Raw genomic sequence first — 27,512 nt, 5'->3', positions numbered from 1 at the left:
GTAGCGCATTCAAAAGGTCTTATACGTCCTGGCGTACATGTGGCAAGTGTGCAAATCCCAGCCATCCTACCGGCTCCATCTCGTGTCTAGTCAGTTGAGGGTAACCGTTTAGCTCCAGCCTTGCATCATAGCAGTAGCATCGTAGCATTGACACGAGGCGCTGTGGTAACAGTGCATCCTATTCCGTAGGATCTATGACGCAGCAGCCAATGAGATGCAGTGTAGGATGCGCTAGGTCCGAAGTTGTACAAAAGCTGTTCTAAACTCGTCCGAGCCGACGCAAAGTAGTGCGTGGTAGCCGATCTACTACGCCTCACTCGGAACCTGCATGCGGCGAATTGCGGTGTGTTCGCTAGGTTGTGCTATAGAAAGGTTGCGTTGCATCGCTTTTTCCAAAGGCAGACGATATCGGTATGCTGTGCACGCTGGGCCATGCGAAGTTCGGCGAGCGCGAGACCTCAACGGCTGCACATGCGCAGGGTTTCTGCCCGAGTCATGCGGTGTCGATCGGAGATCTTCACTGTGCTGCGCTTGGCGGTGCGGTGTAGCTATGGAGAGCATGCAAGAGAGCGGCGCTATGGACCACTTACTCCGAAGCTGTAGAAATGTGGGTGGTGCAAGGCATCTTTTTCAGGTCGATGTTCCAAGATAGTGAGGCCCGATTTTGCCGAAGTTCAGTCAGGCTGTGTTCTGCGTTGCTTACACCTTCGTCGTCTCATCGAGCTTCTCTTATGCACGAGCTGCGGCTTCACGACCACTACCGACCCGTCGCACGGGATCGTATGCCACGCGGTCATCCGAGAATTCGTAGTCGAGGCAGAATGCTCCGACTGGGCTTCCCGGGCAGATCCTTGACGACAAATCGACTCGGTTTGAGAGCGCTCACATCAGCTGGCAGTGATTCTGCTTGCTGCCCCATGCTGGCACTATCGAGTGCTTCGCTGCGCTTGATCACCTGCCACATTTAGTTTGGAGCTTCACAAGCTGTCCAACAGGGACCACGTGGAGAGTCGAGCGGATGTTTGGAAAGTCGGGACCAAGACTTGGATGAGGCGAACTGCGCGACCTGAAGATGTTTGCTTCGATCCTCTTGTCGACCAAAGCCTGACATTTCTTCAACGTCTCCTCGTGCCTCCAAACCCGGATGACTCGTGGCGCGAGGAGCTGGGCGTTGATGATGATCTGGAAGGGCCAGCTCCAAAGCCGTCACTTCTGCCACCGCCGCCTCCAAACCAGTTCGATGGGCCAGCCTGTGGTTGATCATACCTTGTCCTGTTGTTGCGATTAGCCCACTGATTGGCAGCATAGGCTCCAGCGGCGCCAGCCGCTGTGCCGGACCAGAAACCCGGGCGCCACCCATTGCTACTGGCAGACGAATTGTACGTTGATTTCGGTCTCGGTGCACGTGGTGTATAGGGTGGTGGCGGATCGTTATGGTCGTCGAAGCCATCATAGCCACCGCCGCCGCCGCCGCCCCATCTTGGGCCACGTGGTCGTGCACCTTGACCATTGTTACCACCTCCAGTCCAGACGCTCCAGGTGATGACACCCAGAACGAAGAGGAAGAAGCACCAGAAGATGAAGTTTCCTAGTGTTGAGCCACCTGGGCAAGTCAGTAGGATGTTCCGATCATCAATGCTTCAACCGCGGGTGTACATACTTTCGTTGAAACGGTCCTGGGCGCCACCTCGTGAACTTCCCCACCAGCTGTCTTTTGGCAGACCATATTTCTCCTCGCCAGCCTTTGTAAGAACGAGTCGATACTCAACAGCACATGACCCCTTCAGAACGTAGGGATCGTCTGGTGAGTCGTAGCCTTCGCAGATGACATCTGTACCTCCCAGCTTGAATTCGATAGGGAGGTCAGCTTTGCAGGTCCATTGAATATCTTCTTTGTCGTATTCGTGTCCAGAGTTGGTGCATCGCACACGGTCGACAGTGTAAAGTCCCTTAGCATTGCCTCCAACGCATACCAGCTGCGGCATCGCCTCCACACGTCGATGAGTTGTCATGGCGCCATCGCGTAGCGTGAGCGCCTTGACGCTCGATAGTAGAATGGCATCTTTATTCTTGCTCCAGCTGCGAGCTAGTGTGGATGGAGCATGAAGAGAAACGAGTGCAAGAAGGAGTTTTGAAAGATGCATTGCGCTGAGAATCAGGCCACTTGTGTAGCCGGGAGGCAGCAAAGAATATGTTGGAGACCTACAAGTGGCACGCAATGCAGCGGCAGCCGGCTGGTGCACTTATTCACAGATGAAAGTGCAAGTTGTCATTGTTCGCGGATGTAGTGGGAGAGGCGTCCAGGCGTCGAAGCGTCTGGTTAGAATGTGGGTGGCGAGCCACATGGCCACCGCCACAGCAAGAGCGGGCAGCTGGCAGGGAAGGTAGAGCCTGTGCTCGGACACGCGAGTCATGCATGTCGCGTTGCTCTTCACTTTCACTTTCTTTGCGACAACTGCGAACAACACAAAATACGTCTCATACTCGAGCGTGGAAACAGCACCCGATCGAGAAAGACTCGAAGATCAGCCCAGCATCTCGATCAATCTCGCCTGATACGACAACATCACAATCCATCAGGCAACGAAGCCGCCCACCACCACCCCTCCACTCCCTCTCCACCACCACCACAACCATGGGTCGCGCAGAACCCGGCTCAACCAAGGCAATAGCCAACAAATCCAAAATGGTAGGCCTCCAACGCCTCCGCTGGTGGTGCGAACCCTGCCAAAAACAATGCCGAGACGAAAACGGTTTCAAACAACACACCCTCTCCGAATCCCACAACCGCAACATGCAAATCGTAGGAGAAAACGCCCGAGGCTACATCAATGAAAAATCGCGCGAATTCCAACGAGATTTCATTCAATTGCTCCGCACAGGCCACGGAGAGAAGAAGATCAATTTAAATCAGTTTTATAATGAGTATATCAAGGATAAAGAGCATGTGCATATGAATAGTACCAAGTGGCCGAGTTTGACGGAGTTTGCGAAGTATTTGGGGAGAGAGGGGATTTGTAGGGTGGAGGAGGGGGACCGAGGGTTGGAGATTGCGTGGGTTGATGATAGTGCGGAGGCCATTCGGAGGAAAGAGGATATCAAGCGGAAGGATCGATTGGCGAAGGGTGATGAGGATATTGAGTCGAAGTTGCTGGAGCAGCAGATTAAGAGGGCGAGAGAAGAGGCTGAGAGGAATGAGGCGGAACGGAGGAGGAAGGCTGAAGAGGAGAGAGCAGAACGAGGTGAGCAGGATGGGGAAGAAAAGGTGTTGGAGCCTGTGAAAGTGTCGTTAAGCTTGAAGGGCGCCAAAGTGCCTGAAAAGAAGAAGGAGGCCGATGAACAACCTGTGGAAGGCGTGCCTGTGGCGATCGAGACCTTCTCTGCAGCGGATTTGAAACCTGCAGACCCGAAGAACGAGTCTGAAAGTAAGCCGGACAGCCAAACGAACGAGGATCCCGAAGCAAGCGCAAAGCCTGAAGCTCCAGCCAAAGTCTCATTATCACTGGCAGCAAAGAAGAAGAATGCCAATCCACTGGCCAAGAAGAACCCATTTGCGAAGAAAACAGAGGTCGTTCGCGCGGAGCCTGAAAAGAAAATGAGTAACGCCGAGCGCATCATGAAAGAAGAGCTCGAGCGCAAAAGAGCCGCAGAAGAGAGAGGGCATGGCGTGAAACGACAGCGCTTCAACTAGACTCTCATGTGCAAGCATCAGGTCTCCTGTTATTAGCGATGGCGTTGGGGAGTTAGCATCATGTCATATGCTACGATTGACTTCTTGTCACGATCATTGAAAGAGGTCTGCGTCAATTTTCTTGATTCCAATGTCATTTTCGAAGCTCGAATTACATACTGAATGGAACGCAGGTGCTGTGCAGTTGTGCCCATATCCATTATACATTCCATCATGACCCATGCAGTGTCTCCAGAACCCGATCAACAGGTCAGCTGCTGTTCCTCATGCGTGGCAAGAGGTGCGTATCGTTCGTTCCTCTCTTCCCTTCGATATAGGCTCCTCTTGCACCTTCGTTCAGACGAGCTTGTACGACGATGGAGCGGCACGGCTCGTAATGCCCGGCGACTGAGCGACGACCGTGACATTAGAACGGCGGCTGGTCGTGAACGCACTTGTGAGTGGCGAGGCATAGCTGAATGTGCTGCTGGTTGGAAGAGGGCTGGCGCTGCCCGAGTTACTCACGGCAGCGGATGACCCTGATGTTGGAAAACCAGTAGAGCTTGGGTTCGTGATGCGCGCAGCAGCAGTCCAGCTCTGAGCTCCGCCGATGAAGGTAATGCTGGTATACAGTCCACAGCGGCTGGTTGCACCAAACTGGACACCGTCGCAAGAGCCAGTACACAGGGCAGCACATGCCTCAAAGTCTGAAGCTGTAACGTAGGCCGAGTGAGAGCCGTCGAAGCGCGAGTCGCAGCCGATGGCAAATGCAGCCTTGGAGTCGGCATCAATGTACACACTGTTGTCTGATGCTGGGCACGAGACTTCGGTCTGGCTTGGCAAGGCCGATGAGGTGCGCCCAGATGACGAGGTTGAGGTGAAGCTGATTCGCGTTGAATCCACCCTGGACAGAGAAGTGGTCGTCGACGATCCTGTGGGGAAGGGAGCTGGTAGATTGGTGATGTTGCGTACTGGCGAGGGCGAGACTGCGGTCGGCACAGCAGTGCTCTCGCGAGTCGTATTGTCATCGTCCCCGTCTATGTCAGCTGCGAGCAGCACGTAAGGCAAAGGTCCGGCTACGCGGGTCAACTCGAATCCTCGCAGGCAGAGGTTGCAGGCACGCGAACCTGGCGCCCACATAGCAGCCAGGCAAGCCACATCTTGATCACACAACTGTAGGCACTGCTCTTGCGAAGCTTGTCCGCGCGAGTCGGTGGTGACACACATCGGTTCGCGTTCGCAGATGACTGTGTAGGAGCCGTTCAGTCTGTCTGTGATTGGAAACCCGTCACACTCATTGCAGGTGACTGCGGAAGCATTGCAACGTGAGCTGACAGGCTGGATGGATACGCTCGGCTGCGGGAGGCGTGTAGTCGACACGACTGACGAGGTGTTCCGAGCCGGGACACGAGTAGGGGCCGGCGCCGTGGTGGAGGATGCCGTTGGAGTCAAGAGCGGGAGGAAAGCGGTGAAAGACTCATCGAAGACTGTGTCGGGCTCTCCTTTGGCGAGCTCGCAGCTTCGCTCGTCGAAGTAAGTAGCACCAGTGCAAAAGTCGAGCTTGTCACACTCCTCGAGACATTCGTCAGGGGACAGCCATTCTTGTGGGGAGTAGCTTCCATTAGAGTTGATGGAGGTATCGCAGAGAACCCGGTAAGCTTTGCCACTGCTATCGACAGCAACTTGACCAGAACACTTCGGACACATGTCCGCGTCCTCAAGATCGCATTGACCGCTCATGCCAGGAGGAGTGGAAGATGCTGCGGGACTGGACTCAGTAGTGGTGATAGGGACGCGAGTAGTGCGGGTGACGCCTGAGCCGGTGACCGTTGTGCTGATGCTTCCACGTGAAGAAGATGTGGTAGCAGGGTCCGCCAGACGCGCCAAGTTGGTGTAGCCGGAAGAGTAGGTCAGCCCGTTCTGCTGTCCGGAGGCAATGGCGCAGCTGCCGTTTGGTGCGAAGGTGACACCGAAGCAGCCGTCGTTGTCGGTGCAGGCATCCAAGCAGATGTCGGTGGAGATGTCTCCGCCTACAGGCGTTTCCTCCTCTGCCTCAATGGCAAAATCGCAAGTGACTGTCCAGCGATGGCCCGCGTCGTCGGTGACATTCCTACCGCCACATCCGGGGCACAGTGTCGAGTCTATGTCGCAGCTCTGTGGCGCTGCTTGACGCGTCTTGAACAAGTCGAAGATGGAATTGGCAGTAGCGAGCGAAGGAAGCGTGGTGGCGGCGAGGCCTGCGGCGAATGTAGCGAACGACTTCATGATTAGTAGTGTGTAGTTGAGCGAGTGGACGCCGTGATAGGCAAAAGGAAGGAAACGAAGGGGAGGTTATGCGTCGACGAGCGCACTGCAACGAGCAAGAAAGAAGCAGCGATGTCTGACAGCGGAGAAGTGGTGATGTCGCCGCCGCGACTTCCGCTCCGTGTTTCGTCGCACATGCAAGGAGCAAACGACCTCACCTCGTCGCTCATTCCAACGTCAGGTTCACGCAGGTGCGGCGTGCCGGCGTGATACTGAAATCTCCTCGACTCCTGTGCGACATCACATGAACGCAGTTGAGGCAGCACGGCCTGTGCGACAATCCCTCAAACCCAGTCGTGCATCGCCATAAGCAGCTTTCCGCACAATGTGTGCGTCGCGAGGCCTTGCATGGCTGATCGCAAGGCCGCGTTGTGCATGGCCCAATCTTGAATGGGCTGTCCGCCCTTTGTTCATCGTTGGTGCACAGCTCCAGGCCGCAAGACAATGGACACTGTACTTCGTATTTGATACTTGCGCATCGAGCTGGCGGCGCGCCGGGAGTCTTGAAGGGAGTCTCGAGGGCCGTCCGCGGACGGTGCAGCGATATGCAACTCCACCTCGTATGTCTACGACCGGCCTGTATAGTCACGCGGTGAGAATGTGAGCTACAATCCTTCATGCATAAACTACGTGTTCCAAGACGGAAGGCTGGAGGACGGAGAAGTGAGGTCAAGCGGGCGCCATGGGGGCCCTGCCCGAGTCAGACGTCTTCCTCCACCTTTACGCGTTTCGCAAGAATACGAGCCACAGAGTCAAGCTTCTTCCTAAGCTCGCCGTAATGTTTTGGCACGCAAACGACGATTCGCTCCCGAACTCGGGCGACCCGAGGGCAAGTTCTGATCCTGAGGCCTCTCGTCGTGGCGTAACACGCGTCCTCGTTGGTCGGTGTGCCGGGCCATCTCTGCTCTCTCGGCCGAAGCTGAAAATGGCCCTATCACGCCTCTTATCCCGCCGCCTGGTCTCGGACCATTGCAGAAGACGGCTGCGCTGGCCGAAGATGCACCAGCAGGCGGCGAGCACTCTCGCAGTAGTCCTCCGCTTGGCTCTCTGAACACCAAGCGATCCTTGAATTCCAGAAGGACGCGAATGTGGATCTCGTATACATCGGTTTCCGGAGGCCATTCGTGCTATTGGTCAGCGGCACCAAGCCTACGGCATCGACGAGACCTCCACGTCCTCGTGGCGTTTGAACCGCCCACATTGCACTTCGGATCTTGCTGTGTCCGCACATTGCATGCATTAATGCTCTCTAGTACCGTGTTAACAAAGGCGTAGCGCCTTTCGCCTGCCGGCAAGTACATTTCGATTCCTCAATTACACCCTCTCTTTGCCTGTCGACTGTTTGAAGCATCTACTGTTTCGAGAGATCTAGATCGCCCGCGACATCACAAGGGTTGGCTTTAGCCTCTTGGTTATCGATTCCGTCACCGATTGTACGAAGCGCGTCGCAAGACCCCCATTCGAACATCAACAGCAGAGACAAACCACCGACTGCCACCACTCGGACTGATTCGACCGACAAGCGCCTCGGCCTGAGGGCCAGCATTACCACGTCAACGCCGACCCAGCACGCAACTCGACAATGGGGGCAGAAAAGCACGACGATGATCGCTCGCCCGAGACCTCGACCGCTCGCGTTGAGGCTCACAACAGCGATGTAGTCGACCAAGAAAAGGCGGTGGTAGAGCAAGAGAAGGCTGCGTTTGCACAGGCACCTTTTCCAACGCAAATGGCGCCGGAGCCTGCGCCGGCGCTACAACGAAAGGACTCGAAAGGCTCAAAAGGTTCAGCAAAAGCGGAGGACGATGAACAGAAAGACCAAGACCTGCTTGCGCATCTCCCTGAGCATGAGGCGGCGATTTTGAGAAGACAACTCGAGGTACCGCCGGTGAACGTCAAATATACAATGCTCTATCGATATGCTACGAGAAATGATCTCATAATCATCGCGATCAGTTCGATTGCTGCAATTGCAGCAGGAGCAGCGCTGCCGCTGATGACTGTCGTCTTTGGCTCCTTGACAGGTACTTTTCAGGGCTTCTTCCAAGGAACTGTCACCGGATCTGATTTCTCCTCGGAGATCAGTAAACTGACACTGTACTTCGTGTATCTGGGCATTGCGGAGTTCGTGGCTACATATATCGCGACAGTAGGCTTCATATATGCCGGGGAGCATATCTCCGGGAAAGTCAGACAGCACTATTTGGCCAGCATCTTGCGACAGAACATAGGGTATTTCGATAAGCTGGGAGCTGGAGAAATCACGACTCGCATTACCGCTGATACGAATCTGGTCCAGGACGGCATATCTGAAAAGGTCGGGTTGACGCTTACCGCATTGGCAACATTCATAGCGGCCTATGTTATCGGATACATCAAATACTGGAAACTGACACTGATCCTCACATCATCTGTGGTGGCCATCTTCCTCACCATGGGCGGTCTTGGTCAATTCATTGTGAAATGGAGCAAGGCCTCATTGGCTTCATATGCAGAAGGTGGCACTGTGGCCGAGGAAGTGATCAGCTCTGTTCGGAACGCTATCGCTTTCGGCACGCAGGATAAGTTGGCAAAGGAATACGACAAGCATCTGGCCATTGCAGAGAAGGCAGGATTCAGGACGAAGGCGTTGACAGGTTCCATGATTGGCTTCCTGATGTGCTACGTCTACCTCACCTATGGTTTGGCCTTCTGGATGGGCAGTCGATTCATTGTCAGTGGCGAAACCACTCTTCAAAGTGTTATTACTATTGTCATGTCGATCATGATTGGAGCTTTTGCACTGGGCAACGTCGCGCCGAACGTTCAGGCTTTCACCACTGGAGTGGCCGCAGCCTCCAAGATTTACAGCACCATCGATCGTGTATCGCCACTCGATCCAACATCTGAGGACGGCATCAAGCTTGATCAACTGAAAGGCGTTGTTGAGCTGCGCAACGTCAAGCACATCTACCCTTCTCGACCGGAGGTAGTGGTAATGGAGGATGTCAGCCTGCTAGTCCCGGCTGGCAAGACCACAGCGCTGGTTGGAGCTTCTGGTTCCGGCAAGAGCACGATTGTAGGCCTCGTCGAACGATTCTATGACCCAGTCGGAGGGACAGTAACGCTTGATGGACATAACGTCCAGGACCTTAATCTTCGCTGGCTCCGACAGCAGATCAGTCTTGTTTCCCAAGAACCTACGCTTTTCGCTACCTCCATCGCGGGCAATATTCGACATGGACTGATCGGCACTGATGCGGAAAATTTGCCGGAGGACAAGATCCGAGAACTTATTGAGAATGCTGCGAAAATGTCTAACGCACACGACTTTATTTGCCAATTACCTGAGGGATACGAGACCAATGTTGGCGAGCGAGGTTTTCTGCTATCAGGTGGGCAGAAGCAACGTATCGCTATTGCCAGAGCCATTGTGAGCGATCCTAAGATTCTTCTGCTCGATGAAGCCACCTCAGCGCTTGACACGAAGAGTGAAGGAGTGGTACAAGCTGCTTTGGACAAGGCTGCACAAGGAAGAACTACCATTGTGATTGCTCATCGTCTCAGCACTATCCGAGATGCCGATAACATTGTAGTTATGCAACAAGGCCGCATTGTCGAGCAAGGTACTCACGATGATCTATTAGAAAAGAATGGCGCATATGGCAGTCTGGTTGAGGCTCAGAGAATCGCCGCAGAAAACGACCAGGGTGGCTCGGAAAGCGAGGAAGAAGAAATCTTCGACGAGAAGGATGATAAGTTGTACACCTCTTCGAGCACCGATCTTGCGAAGGATCCTGACGACCTTAAACTTGCTCGCACCAGGACTCAGAATTCGGTCTCAAGCAAGGTACTTGCAAAGAAGGAAGAGCGCGCTGCACCGAAGTATTCCCTCTGGACCTTGATCAAGGTGGTTGGGTCGTTCAACAAGACCGAATGGCAGTGGATGCTGTTCGGACTGTTCTGGTCTGTCATCTGCGGTGGTGGTAATCCTGTTCAATCCGTCTTCCTCGCCAAGTCCATTACTTCGCTGTCGCTGCCTCCAAGCCAATATGGGACGCTTCGGTCAGAAGCCAACTTTTGGTCATGGATGTACTTCATGCTGGCCATGGTCCAGCTTCTGTCCTACTTCGGACAAGGCATTGCCTTTGCATGGTGCAGTGAGAAGCTGGTTCGCAGAGCTCGCGACAAGTCTTTCCGTACCATCCTGCGACAGGATATTGCTTTCTTCGACAAGGAGGAGAATTCTGCTGGCGCTTTGACATCTTTCCTCAGCACGGAAACTACCCATCTCGCTGGTATGTCTGGTGTTACACTTGGCACACTTCTTCTGGTCACCACTACTCTGATTGTTGGCTTTGTCATCGCCTTGGCCGTTGGATGGAAGCTAGCACTGGTGTGCATCGCCACAGTACCAGTCGTGCTGGCCTGTGGTTTCCTGCGTTTCTGGATGCTCACGAGATTTCAAGCGCGTGCAAAGAAAGCCTACTCGAAGTCTGCTTCTTATGCTTGTGAAGCAACGTCTGCTATCCGCACTGTCGCTTCGCTGACTCGTGAGCACGACGTGTGGAACCATTATCATGAGCAGATCGTCGACCAGGAGAAGTCTTCACTGCAATCGATCATTCGCTCTAGCTCACTCTACGCCGCCTCGCAGAGTTTGATGTTCCTGTGTATTGCCCTCGGCTTCTGGTACGGAGGCACCCTCATCGGCAGTAACGAGTACAGCATGTTTCAATTCTTCTTGTGCTTCTCGGCTGTCATCTTCGGAGCACAATCCGCCGGCACCATCTTCAGTTTCGCACCCGATATGGGCAAAGCTAAGCATGCCGCACACGAGATGAAGACTTTGTTCGATCGCAAGCCAGAGATCGACACCTGGGCCACCCATGGCGATGACATCGCTGATGTGGAAGGAGACATCGAGTTCCGCGACGTGCACTTCCGCTACCCTACCCGGCCTGAGCAGCCTGTACTTCGTGGTCTGAACCTATCAGTACGACCTGGTCAATACGTGGCTCTTGTCGGTGCTTCTGGATGTGGTAAATCCACGACCATCGCCTTGCTTGAACGATTCTACAACCCTCTCGTGGGTGGCATATACGTTGATGGCAAAGAGATCTCCTCTCTGAACGTCAACGCCTACCGGAACAAACTCGCCCTCGTGTCTCAAGAACCCACTCTCTACCAAGGCACAATCCGGGAGAACATTCTCCTCGGAGCAGACACAGCCCCCGAAGATGTCCCCGAAGAAGCCATCGTCCAAGCCTGCAAAGACGCAAACATCTACGACTTTATCATGTCTCTCCCAGAAGGCTTCGACACTGTCGTAGGAAGCAAAGGAAGCATGCTTTCAGGTGGTCAGAAACAGCGTGTAGCGATCGCTCGCGCTCTCTTGCGTGACCCCAGGATTCTATTACTCGACGAGGCAACTTCCGCTCTCGACAGCGAGTCTGAGAAGATCGTACAAGCGGCACTCGACAAAGCAGCCAAAGGACGAACAACAATCGCCGTAGCTCATCGATTGTCGACAATCCAAAAAGCAGACATGATCTACGTATTTGATCAAGGCAAGATTGTGGAAAATGGAACGCACAGCGAATTGATCGCCAAGAAGGGGCGGTACTTTGAGCTTGTTAATTTGCAAAGTCTTGGGAAACATTAGATGGATCAACAGGACATCGTTTTCGCAATGGGAAAATAAATAGGCGGCTTTGTTGGTGTTCTTACATAGCGATGGCGCTTTGGGATGGCGGAAGTGATTCACATAGCATAGAGAGACACATTCGGCTCCTCCACTTTTTATGAGATTTATGACGATCTGAAATAGACGGCAGTTGGGTCAAAAAGAACGTTTTTCTACGCACTACCGAGAAAAGGAAAAAATCTAATGTTCTATTTCTTCACTCCGATTCTAACGTCGCTATCCACGCCGCAGTCTTCTCAGCCACATGATCGCTATGCTCCGGATGTAATGAGAACGTATGCGGAATCTCCGGTCTATTATGCAAAACTTCCATCGTCGTATGCCCTCCATGTCGAGCACTGATCAAGTTGTCCCGACTATCATTGTTGACCCAATAATCGTCTTTGCCAAATAACAGATACAATTTCGTTCGCGGAGCGCCTGGAGCTGTGGCGATAGTGGTAGAACTTTCTTGCTCATCGCTGATGAAAAATTTCCCGTTTAAATTTCCATTCCCATTCGCTTCATGCACCACTCCCCAAAGATCCTGCGCATGCCATTTATCCTCCTTGATCGATGCGAGTTCGTCTCGAGCCATATAGATGACTTGTCGAATTCCGTGGTCGCTTCGAGCGAATGCTGCTGTTACTGCGCCGCCTTCGGGTCCGGGTGTCAATTTTCGTGTAAACCAATCTAGAAGCCAGAGAGCGTTGAGACAGGATGCTATTCCGGAGAGGATGTATCCCGTTCCGGGGAACCAGAGTATCGGCCATAGTGAGCGACCTTTGTCACTTTTCGCGATGTCGACGACTGTCGGAAAGAGACAAATTCCACCCTTTATTGAGTAGAGGGATTGTTCGGTGGGTTGCTTTTGCCACCATGAGATTGTTTCGAGGAGCATGTATGCGCCGACGGAGAGCCCGATTAGGATGACGTCGAGGGGTTGAGAATCGTTGGATACTTCTCGTGCTTTGAGTGAGAGTTTGCTCCGGACGCAGTGGATTTCTTGTTGGAGAGAGAAGGGAGGTGAGCCTTGGTTGATGCGATTGGAAGGTCTGTGGAATTCAAATCCGTCGTGACTAGCGCCGTAGATGATGACTTCTTCTTCGCGGTGTTGTAGTGATTCTTGGAGTCGCTCTAGGTAGCGACGGTAGTATTCTACGAGGCCTGGATTGCCGGGGATGAAGTAGATCAAGAGACGTTTTGAGGAGGAGGCTTGGCCGGTTCGGAACTCGATTTCGTCCGCGAGGGTGGTGTTGACGGGCATCTTGGTGGCTTGCTGAGTAGCAAAACTGGTGCGAAATGATTCTCGTCTTGCCTGCCAACTTGCTGCCAGGAGCAGAGTCCAGTATGTGTTGTCAAGCGCCGAGTCTTCGTGAGGGGAACTGCGATTGTTACACAGAACACGTTGAGCCTGGAAAGAACGCTTGGCAAGGTAGCTACATATAGCAGGAGCTAAGAGACAGTGAGATGGCAATTACCTGAAATGTCTGCGACTTGTGATAGCACGGTATATTGAGTGCAGGAATGGCGGTGATGTTTTCTCCAATGGCTCGAGGTGAGAAATGTTGCGTTGAGATGGCCATTTGTCGTGGACAGGCAGAAGTCGTGCGCAGACACGCTCCTCCTTTCGAAGCTTGCCTTACTCGAATAGCAAGTACAATCAACTGATGCACGAAATCAGCACAAGCCTCAAGAAAGACCCACGAAGCCAGCGACAGGACAAATACCCGGCTGCTCCTGATTTGTCTGGGCCAGAGGACCATGCGTGCGACTTCAAGTCAGCTGCGAGCAGATTCGGCTGGCGCCAGCACCAATGCACAATGCTCGAGCAATACAACTGAGGCTGGCGCTTCATCGCTCAGTTGTGAAGTAATTTTGATCACTCAAATGGAGGCGCACGCGTAGAGCTCACAGAACAGACTTCGCCATCAGAGCGATGCGAGCCAGTCCTCCAACCCCTCTGGCTGCTTTCCGTGAAAATTAGACTCACACAACAACGCACAGCGAGAGCGGAAGATCAGATATCACATGGAAACGACCCACTTTTTCTAGACTTGGATAACATTTGAAGCTCACGTCCTTGATGAGGATACGCACTCATTGAATGCTACCACCAGGCTTCCAGCCAGGCATCACGATCTGAGCCAACACGATCGCTCACACCTATGCTTCTCACCTCACACAAGACTTCGGGTCTGTGGAGCGTTACCTCATCACTTATGATCACAGGGGCTTTTTCAGCACACTCACTTCGTATTGCAAACTTGTGGTTGCTTGCTTCTGTCACATGAGAGGCATGTGAGAACTCTTGCCGAGTGGCCGGTGCTTGATGGCGGGCATATCTTCGCACTCTGCTTCTTCCCATTCAACTCTCAACACAACAACATTCTGACAACCACTTACCAAGACGCTTCGATGTCTGACACAACCAATGCTCCAGGTGGACCCAGCAAATGCCCTGTGGTATACCGTAAATACGGAAAGCATCACCTCCTCATGTTGGACACGAATCCGCGACACATGGTCTACGACGAGGGCAAGATCGCGGAGAACGGCCGTGAGATAGAGTGCCGCAGACTCATCAATGACATCTTCAGGAAGTACGGCGTACACGACATCTCGTACATCTTCATCCCATTCCGCCATCGCAACAAGCAACAATACATCAATCAGCAGATCAAGCTGGTACTCGAATCAATGTCGGACGAAGACCATCTCATCATCTTCTTTCAAGGAAGCGCCCACTTTGACGGTGAAATTGTGGAAGTACAAGATGAAACTGCTCCCGACGCAGATGGCATAGCAACCTTCGATGGCTGCAACTACTCGATGTGAGCGAACATTTGTACTTGGAATGACGAGTGATGGCTGACATCCTTCAAGCATGTTTCAAAATCACAAGGAGATCAACTTCTATCAAATCTTCGAGATGATGAAGGGTAGCAATGCGAACATCAAGGCAAAAGAGGCGGAGAGAGCTGGCTTGATCGCTCAGGGCCGCCCGCAACGAGACATCACTGACACAGAGATCGAGAAACGGGTCTTGCAGAACCATCACGGCGTAATTGTCGATGCCGAATGCGACATCACGCTCCTGTGGGACGCCTCGTTCCCGGATATGATCGTCAAAGATTTCCATCGGCCTCGTGGATGCACGGATGTGATTGCACGACCAGAAGGCGCCACAGACAGTCATGGTAGGCTGTTATCGGGCGAGGGCTGGTGGACCAAGCAGCTTGCAAAATATCTTGCGCAGCTCTTGACCAACTTCGAGCAGTCTTATGGTCACTACACGGCGAATTTCTCTTTCGTTGAGCTCATCAAGCGCTTTGGAAAGGACAGACACAACAGCACCCGTCATTACTTCACGGACCGCGCCAAGCCGAAGGTCAAAGCCACGAAAATCATCTCTCATCCCGAGATCTGTTTGGAAGCGCTTCGAAAGGGAAAACTTCAGCACATACGCAAAATTCTGCAGGATGTGGCTCCGCCTACTGGAGAAGATGGGGAAGCCGAGGAGGAGTCAGCTGCTCTACCAACGATTGCGCCTGCCTCGCCAACTCCAGATTCAGGCCATGTGCCAACTGGTGCCGATTCAGCATGCCGCCAAACTCCCTCAGCCTTCAGCGACGAAGGATATGGCGGTCGCGATGAGGACCAGAACCCATTGTTCATGCCAAAACAAGCATAAGCGTCAGCATACATGACTCTCACCGCGGAAGAAGGGCTTGATCGTAAGCAGCTTGTGCTTCCAATACATACACCAGTCGTACGATACGAAATGGAGATCAGCTTCTTCGTGTCACTTTCTCCATACACAGGCTGCCTTGGCTTCACGGTTGACGACTTTCCGGGTTGGTTGTTCTGATTGACGAACGGGGGCCTAGTCTGACATTCCATTTGGGTCATAGGCGAATCAAATTCGCTTGATTTGACGCTAGTATTGTCACTAGCTTCTCAATAACGACCATCACAATAGCATTGCTACGTTTTCGCAGGACCGATGTGCTTCTTCGTGAAGTCAGGCGAGAATAGGTTCATTTCACGACAATGGTGGCGGCTTGTATATCTTCCCGCCAGCACAGTTTCTCCAAACCCCATTCCATTCCACATGAAGATTAAATTCCGCCTCCTTGCCTTGTCCCTAACACCAGCTCGATCAACTCTCTACTCCGAACACTTCTTAATCATGATGCTACAAAAGAGCCCCATTACTTCACCACGCCGAAGATCGCAACGGACGCGCAAGCCTTCCAATGCTCAGACCACCGTCAATGAGCGAAATGGCACTTGCGCGGAGAACCCTTCGAAGTTACTGTTCTGGCACGAGATTCCATGGTGGCAGCAGGATAACGAATTCATTCTGTCTGGTTACAGGTCAGTAAGTCTCGTCTTCAGCATATAACGCCTTTCTGCTGACAAGTCTCAGGCCGACGTCGGCGTCTATCTACGTGTCTTTCGCGAGTTTATCGTCCTTGAACAACCAGACTGTTAATACCTACTCGCATCTTTTTGGATGTGTGCTTTTCGCCATCCTCCCACTATATTTCAAGAAGATCTTCTTCGACCATCAGCCAAATGCCAGTTTTGCAGACCTGGTCGTGGTGTCTGTTTACTGCTTCGGAGTATCGATCTGCTTTACCTTCTCAGCAATGTACGTTATTTGCTGATCTAGATTGATCCAGCGGCATCTAACTAACTCTTTGTATAGCTTCCATATCTTATGGAACCATAGTCCCAGTTGCTACCGCTTGTTCAACAAACTCGACTATTTGGGAATCCTGGTCTTGATGTGGGGTGCATGCATCCCAACAATCTACTATGGATTCCTGTGCGATCACAAAATTCAACTGGTTTACTGGGTCATGGTATATTCATAATCCCTGCCATGTGGATGATTTGCTAACATGCCGTCAGACAACCACGACTGCACTGGGCTGCACTTATATGACACTGAGTCCTCGATTTGCATCGCCGCAATTCCGACACTGGCGGGCAGTCTTCTACGCAGGATTTGGCCTGAGTTCCATCATCTTCGTCATTCATGGCCTTCTTTTATACGGGTGGGAGCTCCAGAGAAGCCGTATGTCACTGAAATTTATGGGCTGGATGGGTGTCACCAATCTTCTAGGCGCGGCGGTCTACGCCGCTAGGGTGAGTGAGTCATGATGGCAAGGTGCCAAAGCTGATATTGACCTATACCCAGATTCCTGAGCGATGGGTGCGTTATAAATTCGATATGTTTGGCGCCAGCCACCAAATACTCCATGTTGCCGTAATGGTTGCTGCCTGGATACACTTTGAGGGACTTGTGGCGGCATTTCGAGACACACATGCACTGCCTGTGGCCTGTGACTAATCTTGCAGTCGTGAGACTTGTAGTTGGGGTATCTCGCGAAGGGCTGGCTCTTTGCATTTAAAACAGATTTGCACGAAATCCGTTCGACCGATTGATTGATCAGATTGTTGCGCCGGTGAGACAGATGACACGCTTTCGTCGACTGCAACGTGCTGTTGCACTTCTATTTTCTGGATGAGTCGGCGTCGGTGTCGGACTGCTTGCTTCGAGATTCCGTTCTGAGCCAGTGCAAGCAAAATTGCATCGTCTACGAATCTTGAAGAGGACAGAGTACTTCGTCATGAGCAGCTTGCGAAAATAGTGCCATGATTTGCGCCAATCTTACAAGTGAGTGACCCTACTGAACACAGCTATAGTAATTTCCAATGCTTTTGACTGGTCGATGCATTTTTGAAGACTCCGTCGTGCTTTACTTTTCGAGTAGGTACTAGTATCCCTCAGAGCTCGTTGGCTGAAGATTCCGTCGGGTTCGACCACGCTAACACGAATTAGGTTAAATGAAAAGACATGGTGGCCGGCCCGGCAGTCGCTCAAAACATTACTTCACGATTTGATTCAGCGAAAGCCATCATCTCTTCCTTTCCGCGAACACCGCGCGTCGTATCTCGCTGATAACGACGCAGACTTCCCAAGTCAAAGATTCCGATGGCACCTAAATCCACCAAGTCTCCTCTCCACGTGAGCACTAGCTCTCGTTTGGACCTCCCAGAAATGGCAATTCTTGCCTTGCGTGCAGTTCTCCAGCCTTATCGGCCGCGGCGATTGGATACCCTGGTCGCCAACACTGCTGATAAGTGACTTACACGATTGACCAGCGCTGTGCATTGATGGAACCGCTTGCTGAGGCGGGGTAGCCATTGAAACAGACCTTTGGTGCGACATAATCTTGGTAAATATATCAGTTGCGGTTCATAGCTGTCTACTTCCTCTTTCCATTTCTCTTATCTCTTCCAACAACCTCTCAGGCATACCCGCTACACAGGCGAGAGTACAAAATGGTGCTGGAACGACTACAACAGATGGCGGCCCACGTCACAGGCCAAAAGATGCAGACTCACCCATTCGATCCCTTGTCTACAGAAGAAATTGCGGCAGCTGTCGCGATTGTGCGCCGAGAGCATCCGGATGTCCACTTCAATGCCGTCACGCTTTGGGAACCACGGAAGGCGGAAATGATGAAATGGTTGGCCTCGCCGGAGACAGTACCGAGACCAGCGCGCGTAGCAGATGTCGTGGCTATTGGCAGAGGCAGCAAGGTTTACGATGGGCTCGTCAACCTCACAGAAGCTCGACTAGTGAGCTGGCAGCTTACTGAAGGTGTGCAGCCATTGATCACGATGGAGGACTTACAGATTGTTGAGACCGTCGTACGCAAGGATCCGAAGGTCATCGAGCAGTGCGGCATCCTTGGGATTCCACCAGAGGATATGCACAAAGTGTACTGCGATCCCTGGACCATTGGCTACGACGAGAGATTCGGATCTGGAATTCGATTGCAGCAGGCTTTGATGTACTATCGGCCGCACGTGGACGACAGCCAGTATACTTATCCTCTTGACTTCTGCCCGATCTACAATGCCGATACCCAGGAGATCATGCACATTGACGTACCTAAGGTCCGGAGACCATTGAATACTGCTCCGCCGATCAACTACCACTCAGATGCGATCAAGCAGGAGAGTGGCTTCAGAACAGATTTGAAGCCCATCCACATCTCCCAACCAGAGGGCGTATCCTTCACGGTAGACGGACGCACATTAAAGTGGCAGAATTGGTCCGTTCATGTCGGCTTCAACTACAAGGAAGGAATAGTGTTGTCCAACATCACATTCAATGATAAAGGCAACGTCCGCCCAGTATTTTGGCGCATGTCTCTCGCAGAGATGGTGGTACCTTACGGCAATCCAGAACACCCTCACCAGCGCAAACATGCTTTCGATCTTGGCGAGTATGGCGGAGGCTACATGACCAACTCTCTGGCTCTTGGCTGCGATTGCAAAGGTGCAATTCATTACATGGATGCTGATTTCGTCAATCGTGCCGGCGAGCCACAAACGATCAAGAATGCCATCTGTATCCATGAAGAGGACGCTGGAATCCTATTCAAGCACACCGACTTCCGAGATGATTCCTGCACAGTGACCCGCGCTCGCAAATTCATCATCAGTCACGTCTTTACCGCTGCCAACTACGAGTACTGCGTCTACTGGATTTTCCACCAAGACGGAACGATCCAACTCGAAATCAAGCTGACCGGAATTCTGAACACCTACGCCCTAGCACCAGGCGAAGACGCAGCGCCATGGGGCACAGAAGTCTACCCTGGCGTCAACGCCCACAACCACCAACATCTCTTCTGCTTACGTCTCGATCCCAACATTGATGGGCCAAACAATACAATCTTCCAAGTCGACGCCACTCGCGGCGAAGCTCCAGTTGGGTCAAGCGAGAACCCCTACGGAAACGCTTTCTACGCGAAGAAGACCAAACTTGCAACACCAAATACTGCGAAGAGTAACTACGACGGCAACACCAGCCGAACATGGGACATGGCCAACACGAACAAAATCAACGCCTATAGCAAAAAGCCCGTCTCATACAAACTTGTCAGCCGAGAGGTCCCACCTCTCCTCCCCAAAGAAGGCAGTTTGGTCTGGAAACGTGCTGGCTTCGCTCGTCATGCTGTCCACGTTACGAAATGTAAGTATCTCTCGCCCTCCCCGCATGATATCAATATCACAACGACGATCCCGTCAACAACTAAAACTTACTGACCTTGACTTTTAGATGACGACTCTCAAATCCACCCCGCAGGCCGCCACGTCCCCCAAACCTCCGGCGAACCCTCCCAAGGCCTTCCAGCCTGGATCGCAGCGGACCCAGACGCGAATCTCGACAACGAAGACGTTGTGCTCTGGCATACTTTTGGTTTGACACATTTCCCTGCGCCAGAGGATTATCCTGTGATGCCTGCGGAGCCGATGACGGTTTTGTTGAGGTGAGTTCTACAAGTTCCTAATCTCGTCTATTTGGTGAGAGCGAGTGCAAATGAGTGTGCTGATAATTGTTGTTGTAGGCCACGAAACTTTTTCACGCAGAACCCTTGCATGGATGTGCCGCCTTCGTATTCGAGCACGCCAAGTCAGGTTGCGGCAGGTAAGACGGGAATCAAAGGGATGGTGGATGGGATTAGCAGGTTAGCATTCGGTGGATCAGAGCAGAAGAAGCCTAGCAATGAATGTGGAGGGTGCAAGTAGAGGGTTGGCAAAAAGTCTGCTGAGAACAGCTTTTGGAATTTCACGCAATACCTTTTGGGTATCACCTTTTATGCATAAGCTACAGTGCCATCCTCTCTGATCGTCGCTTGCACGTTGAGTTGTGCTCGCCCACCGACGACAGCAGGGCCGATGACCGTGAGCTGTCCCTTTGGCTCTGATCCGCCAACGCGTGAATCGTCTTCGGGACTCAGGAGCTTCACTTCTACGGAGCTGAGTGGCACGCCAAAGTGGCCGTGAGCGGCGCCATCCACCCGTCTGTAGTCGAAGACATTCGTCTGCGACACTGCACCTGCTACTTGAGGAGCCGTGAGAGCGTAGATGATGCGGCTTCGTGTGAAGATCCTCAAATCGCTGAGCATGGTGGAAGTAAGTGGCGGCGAACCCGCACCAAGGCGATCGGAGGTGAGGATGAGGCGAAGCTTCCCGGGTTCAGTACTTCCTGACTTTGGTGCGAGAAGCTTGAAGAGCAGTCCGTCCGTGGGCAAACGGCCGGCCGCTATCGTTTGATCTTGGCTATATTTGCCAAACTTTTGAAGACCAGAGCTGAGAGCGCCAGTCTCTTGTTGATGTAGCTTCGCCAATGTTTCTGCACTTGCAATGATGACTGTTGGCGCAACCCCTCTTCTCGCGAGAGCAAGGTCGACACCGGGCGCCGCCACACTGTTGATGGCGAGGCTCGTGTGCATAAAGAGTGCAGCAAATGTCTGACATAGCACGTAGCTGTGGGTAAAGGTATCGGCGGGAAGGACCAGATCTGCCGAGCTCAGGCGTTGACGAAGTGGAATTGCTGTGATCAGCGCTGCAGTGCCGGCAACAATGTTGTCTTGTGTCAAGGCCACAATGTCTGGCTTGATCGCGGGATCCGTATGCTGCCACACAAAGATGACGTCCCCTGGTTTGTCTCCACTCTCGTTCGAAGGGAGCTGAGCACTGGCTGAAGATTTGTTGTCGTCCACAAGATCATGCCAAACGCTGACCTGCAGACGACCTTGAGCGTGATCAGGCACACCGTTCCAGTCCATGTGTTTGCTGGTCCTTTCTACCACCCAGGTAACCAGGCGAAGTTGTTGGCATTGTTTTGTCAGATCGTCGAGTGGCAGAGTTCCGGCATTCGCGACAAGAGCATTAGCTCCAGTGGCATTGAGAAGCTCGTAGACCTTCGGGTGGGGCACGTTGTATGGTAGCAGCACAGGGCTCAGTCCGTAGAAGGCACATGCTGTCAGGATGTCAGTTATCATGACACCCTAAGTTGAAATCATTGTACCCACCAAAGATGGTCGAGAGGTATTCGACGCTGTTGGGCAGATAGATGGCGACTCTCTTGATACCAGCGTCCTTAAAGTGCTTTCCGATAATGGCAATCTCTTTGCTCAGCTCATCAACGTCGTGTTCAATGATTTCTTGCTTGCCCAGCACAGTCATGATCAGACCGCGAGGAATCTCCTTGCCATCCGGGCCTTGGCTTCCACCTTTTTGCACCTCCCGCCATATGTCTCGAATATCTCCGTCCTTTCCGGAGGCCCATCGCGGAGCTGATGCATCCTTGACGTTCAAGCCAGACTTCAGAGCGTAGCCGTGTGGAACTTCTGGCGATCGGTATGCAGCTGATTCGCCCTTTTGTCTAACAGCACTTGGGGTAGCTTGTCGAGCTAGGAGCAGAGGATGAGTGTCGGGCTCATTGGGGTAGATGACGGGATAGATGAAGAAGGCAGCGAGGGCGAGGGCCAGTAGGCTAGTGACAATGTTCCAATCGGCGAGAAGACTGGCGACGGTGGCATCCAACGACTCCAATGCGTTGGGCATGTTGGCGTGTAGCTGCAAGAAGTCAGTCCATGTGTGAGAGTTGGCGGCGTGAGCGTGAGACGATAGCTTTATCCGAATCAGCCCCACCAACACGTCAAATGTGGCTGCGTGTGGCGGTGCAAGACGCGGCGCGATGCTTTCCTAGCCTCGTAGCAACCAAATCTACCGCTTCGTTGATGACTTCGCGAATACCGACCACTCTGTACAATGGATTGAGCGACATCCGACGACGACGCGCATACTAACCCACAGGCACTAACACACAGCAGTCATGTCGTCGACGGCATTGGCAACCACTTCGCAGTCCGTGTCGCAGACCTCGACCGGGAGACCCTCTGCAATTGCCAAAGCACTACCCATCCTCAATACTCCCAAGAAGGATACTACCCAGCAGCCTTCGACTCCCGCGCGACAAAATGGACAGTGGACACACCCCAGAATGGACGAGGTCATCCGGCGACGGAATGCGACCAACTTCGACAGCAGCAATGTCACCAGCATCCTGGTCAGCTCCGTGCTGATCATTCTGTCGCTCTACACGCCCAATGTCCTCTTCCTCATGTCAGTCGCACGTCAATTGGCTCCGGCGATCCTCTCTAACACTTTAGTAGATTCCCCACAAGCTGGCTCGCTGCAGCATACCCATACCCACGATATGCGGTCTGGACTTTCCAGGCACTCATGACCCTGAATATCGCAATAGCAACCCTTCCTCTCTGGCGGAAACCCGACGCCTGCGAAGACATTCCCCTCACACCTCAGCAGCGCAAGCTCCTAGGCCTTCCGCCCATGACACGTCCCGCGACACCGCAAGAGAAGGAACAATACGTCACACCACCGCGATTCTCGCGTTCTAATACGCCTACGAGCAGGAGCAGCAGCTTGAACGCGACTCGCGGTAACTCGCCACTTTCAGGACGAGGCACGCCCATTGATGCGAATGGCAGCTTCCGAATGAGCGGATCGGGATCAAACTCACTATGGGGTTCTCCTGCGCAAGGAAACCAATTACGAAGGACGGAGAGTGGGAAATCGTTGCTTGGTGAAAGCTTCAGTGAAAGCGGAGGAGAGAGGCGGAGGCTGAGCTACACGGCTCTCAGCAATAATTCACCGCTTGACATCAGCGGGTTCGAATCTATTGGGAGAATTGAGACACCGACGAAGGAGAAGCGTGCGAGTGTGGGGTTGAACAACAAATGGCTGTACGAAAGAGGTCGTGGCAGCCCGGGCAATGGGCGTTTGAAGTCGAGTTTGCCAGCAGGAAGTATGTGGTAGACAAGCATGGCAGACCTCCGTCTTCCGGCCTTTGCTATCCAGGCAGGGACCAAGAGCATCAACAACCCACGAGGTACGTTCTCGTAGAAAGAATCAATAGATCCGCTGATGTACTGCGGGCTGTAAAGTAACGAAAGATGAGCTACCACGAGTGGCTCGATGACATGCCTCATTTCTGATGTGCTACCTTGCCGTTTGGCGCCTCACGAGCTCGCTGGCATACCGATTTACGACCGCCCTCCATCGACCGCTACACATATCAGTCCATCAACCCCAAACCCTCCCCACCATCCCACTCACCAAACCCGAAATATTTCTCCCCCAAGTCGTCCTCACCTGTCCGGTGGCCGTAATAACAACCCCTTTCCCCAGAAACTCCTCCCTCCTCCTCGCGATCTCACAATACGCCACTCCCAAATCCGCATACGATACATCATGCCTCACATCGGCTGCTCCTTTTTGTGTCGGAGGCTCCACGTCAAGTCTATAACCCGTCGGCCCTCCCAATCCCTCTTCATCATGAATAGCTGGCGGATCCACATACACAATATCTAGCAGTCCTGGGTTCTCCTTCGCTGCAGTCTCGTACAATTGATTTGACTCCATCATCGCATCGTAGAGATATCTCAACGCGAAGAATAGGATGGCGGGTTTGTCGAGGGTAGGATTAAAAATTTTGTTTAAAGTGATAGCTCGAAGAATTAGGATAGTAGGTGTTTTGTATTCTTTTCCCTGTTCGGATTTCAATTCGCGGAGTGCGGTTATTACGGCATGTGCGGTGTCGCTGAAAAGCGTCATGCCTTTTGTGCTGTCGTTGGTGGCGATGCACATGAGAATTACGTCTGTGTTGGAGAGAGCTTGTTTCCAAATGGCTGTGTCTTTGTTGCTGCCGGAGAAAATTTCTGTTGTGAAGGGAGGAGAGGATTCGAGGGTGGGGAATTGGGTTAGGAGTTTTTGTTTGTTGCGGAGGAAGATGTTCAGGGTGAAGGGTTCTTGATCCTGGAAGGATTGTTGTGGTTGTGGTGGGTTGGAGAGGAGATGGTGCAGGATTGCACGCCCTGTTGCGCCTGTGGCACCGCAAAGGGTGTATTTGGCCATGTTGGTTGACTTGTTGTACTGTGATGAGACGTGTGTGTTACCGGTGGTTGTCTAGAGGTCAATGTGAAGTTGTGTTGCGACTTCGAGAAGTGATATCTTTGCTAGGGACGGAGAACAAGAATCACCTACTGACTTACACTCTTCTTATCCTACTGCCATCTCTGCGTCGCACGTTGTTGGTGAACCGCAGAAGTATGCTGTTTCGGTCTTTCAGAAAAGACCGTCTGCCCACTATAGGGTCCGGTCCTTCATGTCATGTCGATCACCAATGCCAAGTGACGTCAGGATATGCGATGCAGTACGCCGCCAGCAAGAAACCTCACTGTGCCTCTTAGCGACAGGAGCACAGCAGATAGACGTCTGGCCTTCGGTCGATTATTTTCTCCGCGTGCACTCTCAGATCCCGGGTCAGCTCTCTGAATGCAATCACGGCCCCGCCTACAGCGACTACGTTGAAGGACCTACCAAGGCTGCAAGAGCAACTGGGCTTCAATTACTCCAGAGAGGTAAGCCGCGATGCCTCGTGAAGCTGAGCAGCCGGGCTTTACGCCCATAGCCATCATTTGGTCACCCGAGTGCTATGGGCCAAAGCAAGGAATCCTCAGGATCCCGCAGCCGGTCTGAATTCACTCAGAACAGGCGTCTGCTGTCAAGTACTTGTCCACATGGTTGACAATCTTGATCTTGAAATGAAGCCAGCGAACGGTGCAATCTCTTGCCATCGCATGCCAGTGAGCTGTCAATTGAGCAACGTCTGCAGCGCTATCAGTGCTCTCTAGTAATTGCATGATCCATCTCTTTACACTTCTGTTCTATCGATCCACACGCTGTTCCCGTCATCTGTTCAATCCTGAGTCGCCGGCGACCATCTCTGTTGTCTGTACTCCTATACAATGCTCGCTGAGTAATTCTTCATCTTAGATGCTGTCGATATTTTTTAATGCTTCTTCTCATGTTGCAGCGTCATATGGTTTCTGACCATACACAATGTACCTGCAAACGTTAGCCGAGTAGAGAGACCTCTCAAAGGGTGAATGACTCACAGAGGGCAATAACTGTGAATAGCCTTCTTCTTCCACTCTTTTCTCACTTCCATCAGTAAAACCTCCATCTGCTCCACACTCCACCCCAAACCAAGTGTAAACGTTCTCACACTCAGCCCGCTCAAACCTTCTAGTAGACCAATGAGAAACAACAAACCAGCCTGCCGCAGCCTCTTATCTTTTGGCCACGGCCCAACAGGAATCTTAAAAGCCTTCACAGTACAATTAATAAACCCCGCCGCCTCCATCTTCTGCTTAATCACATCCGGATAACACCTCCCAGTCAAACCAAAATTCGAAATTCCCTCCTGCCACAAATCGATCCAACGCTGCACCGCGCCATCGGCCGGCATAGTACCATCATCTGAAGCGAATTGAAGATCGAATTCTTGGTTCTCGACCCATCCACCAGGCTCGAGAGTTTTCCACGCTTGCTCGAAAAAGAAGTCCCATGATTTGAGGGAGAAACCGTTCATGAGACGTGTATGAATGAAATCGAACCTTTGGCTGAATGTCCACGTTTCGTCGGCATCCATGACTTGGAATTCGAGATTGGGCGGGACGGCGGTGGGTTGGATGGGGGAAAGATCGATCCCAATGACTTGAGCGCTTGGATGGTCGTCTGCGACATCGATGGCCCAGATTCCTGGGAGAGGTTAGTGGGAGGGAGATATGTGTCTCAGACGAGGAAATGAGATCGAAATTTGTTCTTTCCGTAGCGAATTGGTGGCGATACTCCATCTTCAGTTTAGACGAAGTGATGCTTCTCTCTAGCAACGGCTTGACGTACCTGTCCCTGTCCCCACGTCGAGGATCATACCAGGACGCTGAATCGGGCAATGCCAATGCTTTTCTTCGAGGGTGAGGCGGATGCTATGGTACGTGATGTCCATTCGCTCCTGTTCTGACTCATCGTTGGGCAACGCATACTTCTTATCTCGTTGAAAAGCATGATACGTTCGGCCGTTTTCTTCTTCATAGTCGAATATGCTGGACGCCACAGAGGCTGTCGAAAGGGTTCCTTCTTCGTAGCCAGAGTCGTCGGAAAAGGAATCGGCGTCCCGCGCCTGTCACGATGTCAGTCGACCGGATGGTGGTCCGAGAAGAACACACGAGTATACCTCGACATTAACATCGTTCAGTTCCACGTCCGCTCCGCCATGTTGATCCATTTGTCGCAAGCAATGTCCTCTCTCGCTCGACAGGATATGTGCACATGTGTGAGAGCGAGGGCAGCAGAGTTCTTACAAACCGTCAATGAGATCGGATATCGGCAAGTAGAGAAGCGCGGTGCATGAGACCGAGCCGGAAGGCAATACAGAGAAAGATGTGCAAGAATATACGCCGTGGACCATGGTCCAGAGCGGGTCTTCTCACTTGCACAACCGCAAGCACTAGCGATCTGTGCGACGCGAACCACGTGGAGTCGAGAAGAGGTTCGTGCGCGTTGGCGGCGGCGTCGACGGGATGGACCCCCGATGTGTGGCTAGCTCCACGGCTACCGAGATGGCGTGCGCTTCCTGGTTCTCCCCGCGGAAAAGTGGCAGACCTTGTTGGCCAGCTGCCGAGGGTCAACCTTTCGACCTGCAGTAGTCGATGATGCGGGCGCAGCGGGCATCAAGATCAGTAGGAGACACGCAACCTTCGTCTCTGGCAGCAGCATCATCATCCACCAGACCGGGTGCGAATGACTGTCGAATCTGCGTTCGAAGCCGATCTGCCTCACGATCCACCAATTATAGTGTCTCAGATGGCATGGGGATGTCGTTTTCCGCTGATGATTACTCTGCAGATAAATCCTCGCTTACCTGCAATACGTCAATTTACGAAGACTGCTCTCGCTAGGCCTTCCATGGCGATATGCGGCTCTGGAAGAAGCGGCCTGTCCGATCCATCCAGCTCAAGATCGACAGAAGCAGTGGTATTGGGCAGGCTCTGCAACGCTGCTCGATGCCTCGTACTGCTGTGCATCTTAGCTCACTGTCAAGTTGCGTGGACATGCAGAGACTATCTG

General features: G+C 52.6%; 12 protein-coding genes across 12 annotated transcripts; 6 read left to right on the top strand and 6 right to left on the bottom strand.

The window, feature by feature from the left end:
- Positions 1 to 1,115: 1,115 nt before the first annotated feature.
- CKM354_001101700 (uncharacterized protein) lies at positions 1,116 to 2,144 on the bottom strand (the record flags this gene model as incomplete). The annotated part of the gene is made up of 2 exons (XM_044806494.1): positions 1,116 to 1,603; positions 1,661 to 2,144. 2 exons carry the CDS (start codon positions 2,142 to 2,144, stop codon positions 1,116 to 1,118), a joined length of 972 nt encoding a protein of 323 aa, XP_044662429.1.
- A 491-nt stretch (positions 2,145 to 2,635) lies between these two features.
- CKM354_001101600 (uncharacterized protein) lies at positions 2,636 to 3,691 on the top strand (the record flags this gene model as incomplete). Its single annotated transcript, XM_044806493.1, has 1 exon — positions 2,636 to 3,691. The coding sequence occupies one exon, from the start codon at positions 2,636 to 2,638 to the stop codon at positions 3,689 to 3,691; it is 1,056 nt and encodes a 351-aa protein (XP_044662428.1).
- A 336-nt stretch (positions 3,692 to 4,027) lies between these two features.
- Positions 4,028 to 5,935, bottom strand: CKM354_001101500 (uncharacterized protein; the record flags this gene model as incomplete). Its single annotated transcript, XM_044806492.1, has 1 exon — positions 4,028 to 5,935. One exon carries the CDS (start codon positions 5,933 to 5,935, stop codon positions 4,028 to 4,030), a length of 1,908 nt encoding a protein of 635 aa, XP_044662427.1.
- Positions 5,936 to 7,556: 1,621 nt separating this feature from the next.
- CKM354_001101400 (uncharacterized protein) lies at positions 7,557 to 11,618 on the top strand (the record flags this gene model as incomplete). Its single annotated transcript, XM_044806491.1, has 1 exon — positions 7,557 to 11,618. One exon carries the CDS (start codon positions 7,557 to 7,559, stop codon positions 11,616 to 11,618), a length of 4,062 nt encoding a protein of 1,353 aa, XP_044662426.1.
- Positions 11,619 to 11,856: 238 nt separating this feature from the next.
- On the bottom strand, positions 11,857 to 12,906 carry CKM354_001101300 (bifunctional triacylglycerol lipase/ester hydrolase; the record flags this gene model as incomplete). The annotated part of the gene is made up of 1 exon (XM_044806490.1): positions 11,857 to 12,906. The coding sequence occupies one exon, from the start codon at positions 12,904 to 12,906 to the stop codon at positions 11,857 to 11,859; it is 1,050 nt and encodes a 349-aa protein (XP_044662425.1).
- Positions 12,907 to 14,138: 1,232 nt separating this feature from the next.
- On the top strand, positions 14,139 to 15,333 carry CKM354_001101200 (uncharacterized protein; the record flags this gene model as incomplete). Its single annotated transcript, XM_044806489.1, has 2 exons — positions 14,139 to 14,473; positions 14,526 to 15,333. The coding sequence occupies 2 exons, from the start codon at positions 14,139 to 14,141 to the stop codon at positions 15,331 to 15,333; spliced, it is 1,143 nt and encodes a 380-aa protein (XP_044662424.1).
- A 498-nt stretch (positions 15,334 to 15,831) lies between these two features.
- CKM354_001101100 (uncharacterized protein) lies at positions 15,832 to 17,001 on the top strand (the record flags this gene model as incomplete). Its single annotated transcript, XM_044806488.1, has 5 exons — positions 15,832 to 16,019; positions 16,072 to 16,296; positions 16,354 to 16,510; positions 16,560 to 16,796; positions 16,849 to 17,001. The coding sequence occupies 5 exons, from the start codon at positions 15,832 to 15,834 to the stop codon at positions 16,999 to 17,001; spliced, it is 960 nt and encodes a 319-aa protein (XP_044662423.1).
- A 995-nt stretch (positions 17,002 to 17,996) lies between these two features.
- On the top strand, positions 17,997 to 20,258 carry CKM354_001101000 (uncharacterized protein; the record flags this gene model as incomplete). The annotated part of the gene is made up of 3 exons (XM_044806487.1): positions 17,997 to 19,701; positions 19,789 to 19,999; positions 20,078 to 20,258. The coding sequence occupies 3 exons, from the start codon at positions 17,997 to 17,999 to the stop codon at positions 20,256 to 20,258; spliced, it is 2,097 nt and encodes a 698-aa protein (XP_044662422.1).
- A 68-nt stretch (positions 20,259 to 20,326) lies between these two features.
- On the bottom strand, positions 20,327 to 22,082 carry CKM354_001100900 (uncharacterized protein; the record flags this gene model as incomplete). Its single annotated transcript, XM_044806486.1, has 2 exons — positions 20,327 to 21,495; positions 21,548 to 22,082. 2 exons carry the CDS (start codon positions 22,080 to 22,082, stop codon positions 20,327 to 20,329), a joined length of 1,704 nt encoding a protein of 567 aa, XP_044662421.1.
- Positions 22,083 to 22,353: 271 nt separating this feature from the next.
- CKM354_001100800 (uncharacterized protein) lies at positions 22,354 to 23,357 on the top strand (the record flags this gene model as incomplete). The annotated part of the gene is made up of 2 exons (XM_044806485.1): positions 22,354 to 22,643; positions 22,694 to 23,357. 2 exons carry the CDS (start codon positions 22,354 to 22,356, stop codon positions 23,355 to 23,357), a joined length of 954 nt encoding a protein of 317 aa, XP_044662420.1.
- Positions 23,358 to 23,624: 267 nt separating this feature from the next.
- On the bottom strand, positions 23,625 to 24,455 carry CKM354_001100700 (uncharacterized protein; the record flags this gene model as incomplete). The annotated part of the gene is made up of 1 exon (XM_044806484.1): positions 23,625 to 24,455. The coding sequence occupies one exon, from the start codon at positions 24,453 to 24,455 to the stop codon at positions 23,625 to 23,627; it is 831 nt and encodes a 276-aa protein (XP_044662419.1).
- A 950-nt stretch (positions 24,456 to 25,405) lies between these two features.
- On the bottom strand, positions 25,406 to 26,670 carry CKM354_001100600 (uncharacterized protein; the record flags this gene model as incomplete). The annotated part of the gene is made up of 4 exons (XM_044806483.1): positions 25,406 to 25,448; positions 25,499 to 26,144; positions 26,289 to 26,565; positions 26,620 to 26,670. The coding sequence occupies 4 exons, from the start codon at positions 26,668 to 26,670 to the stop codon at positions 25,406 to 25,408; spliced, it is 1,017 nt and encodes a 338-aa protein (XP_044662418.1).
- Positions 26,671 to 27,512: the final 842 nt, after the last annotated feature.

This window comes from Cercospora kikuchii, assembly GCF_019650295.1.
Source record: "Cercospora kikuchii DNA, contig_00007, whole genome shotgun sequence".
Classification (NCBI taxonomy): Eukaryota; Fungi; Ascomycota; class Dothideomycetes; order Mycosphaerellales; family Mycosphaerellaceae; genus Cercospora; species Cercospora kikuchii.
This window is presented reverse-complemented; position numbering and strand designations above follow the sequence as displayed.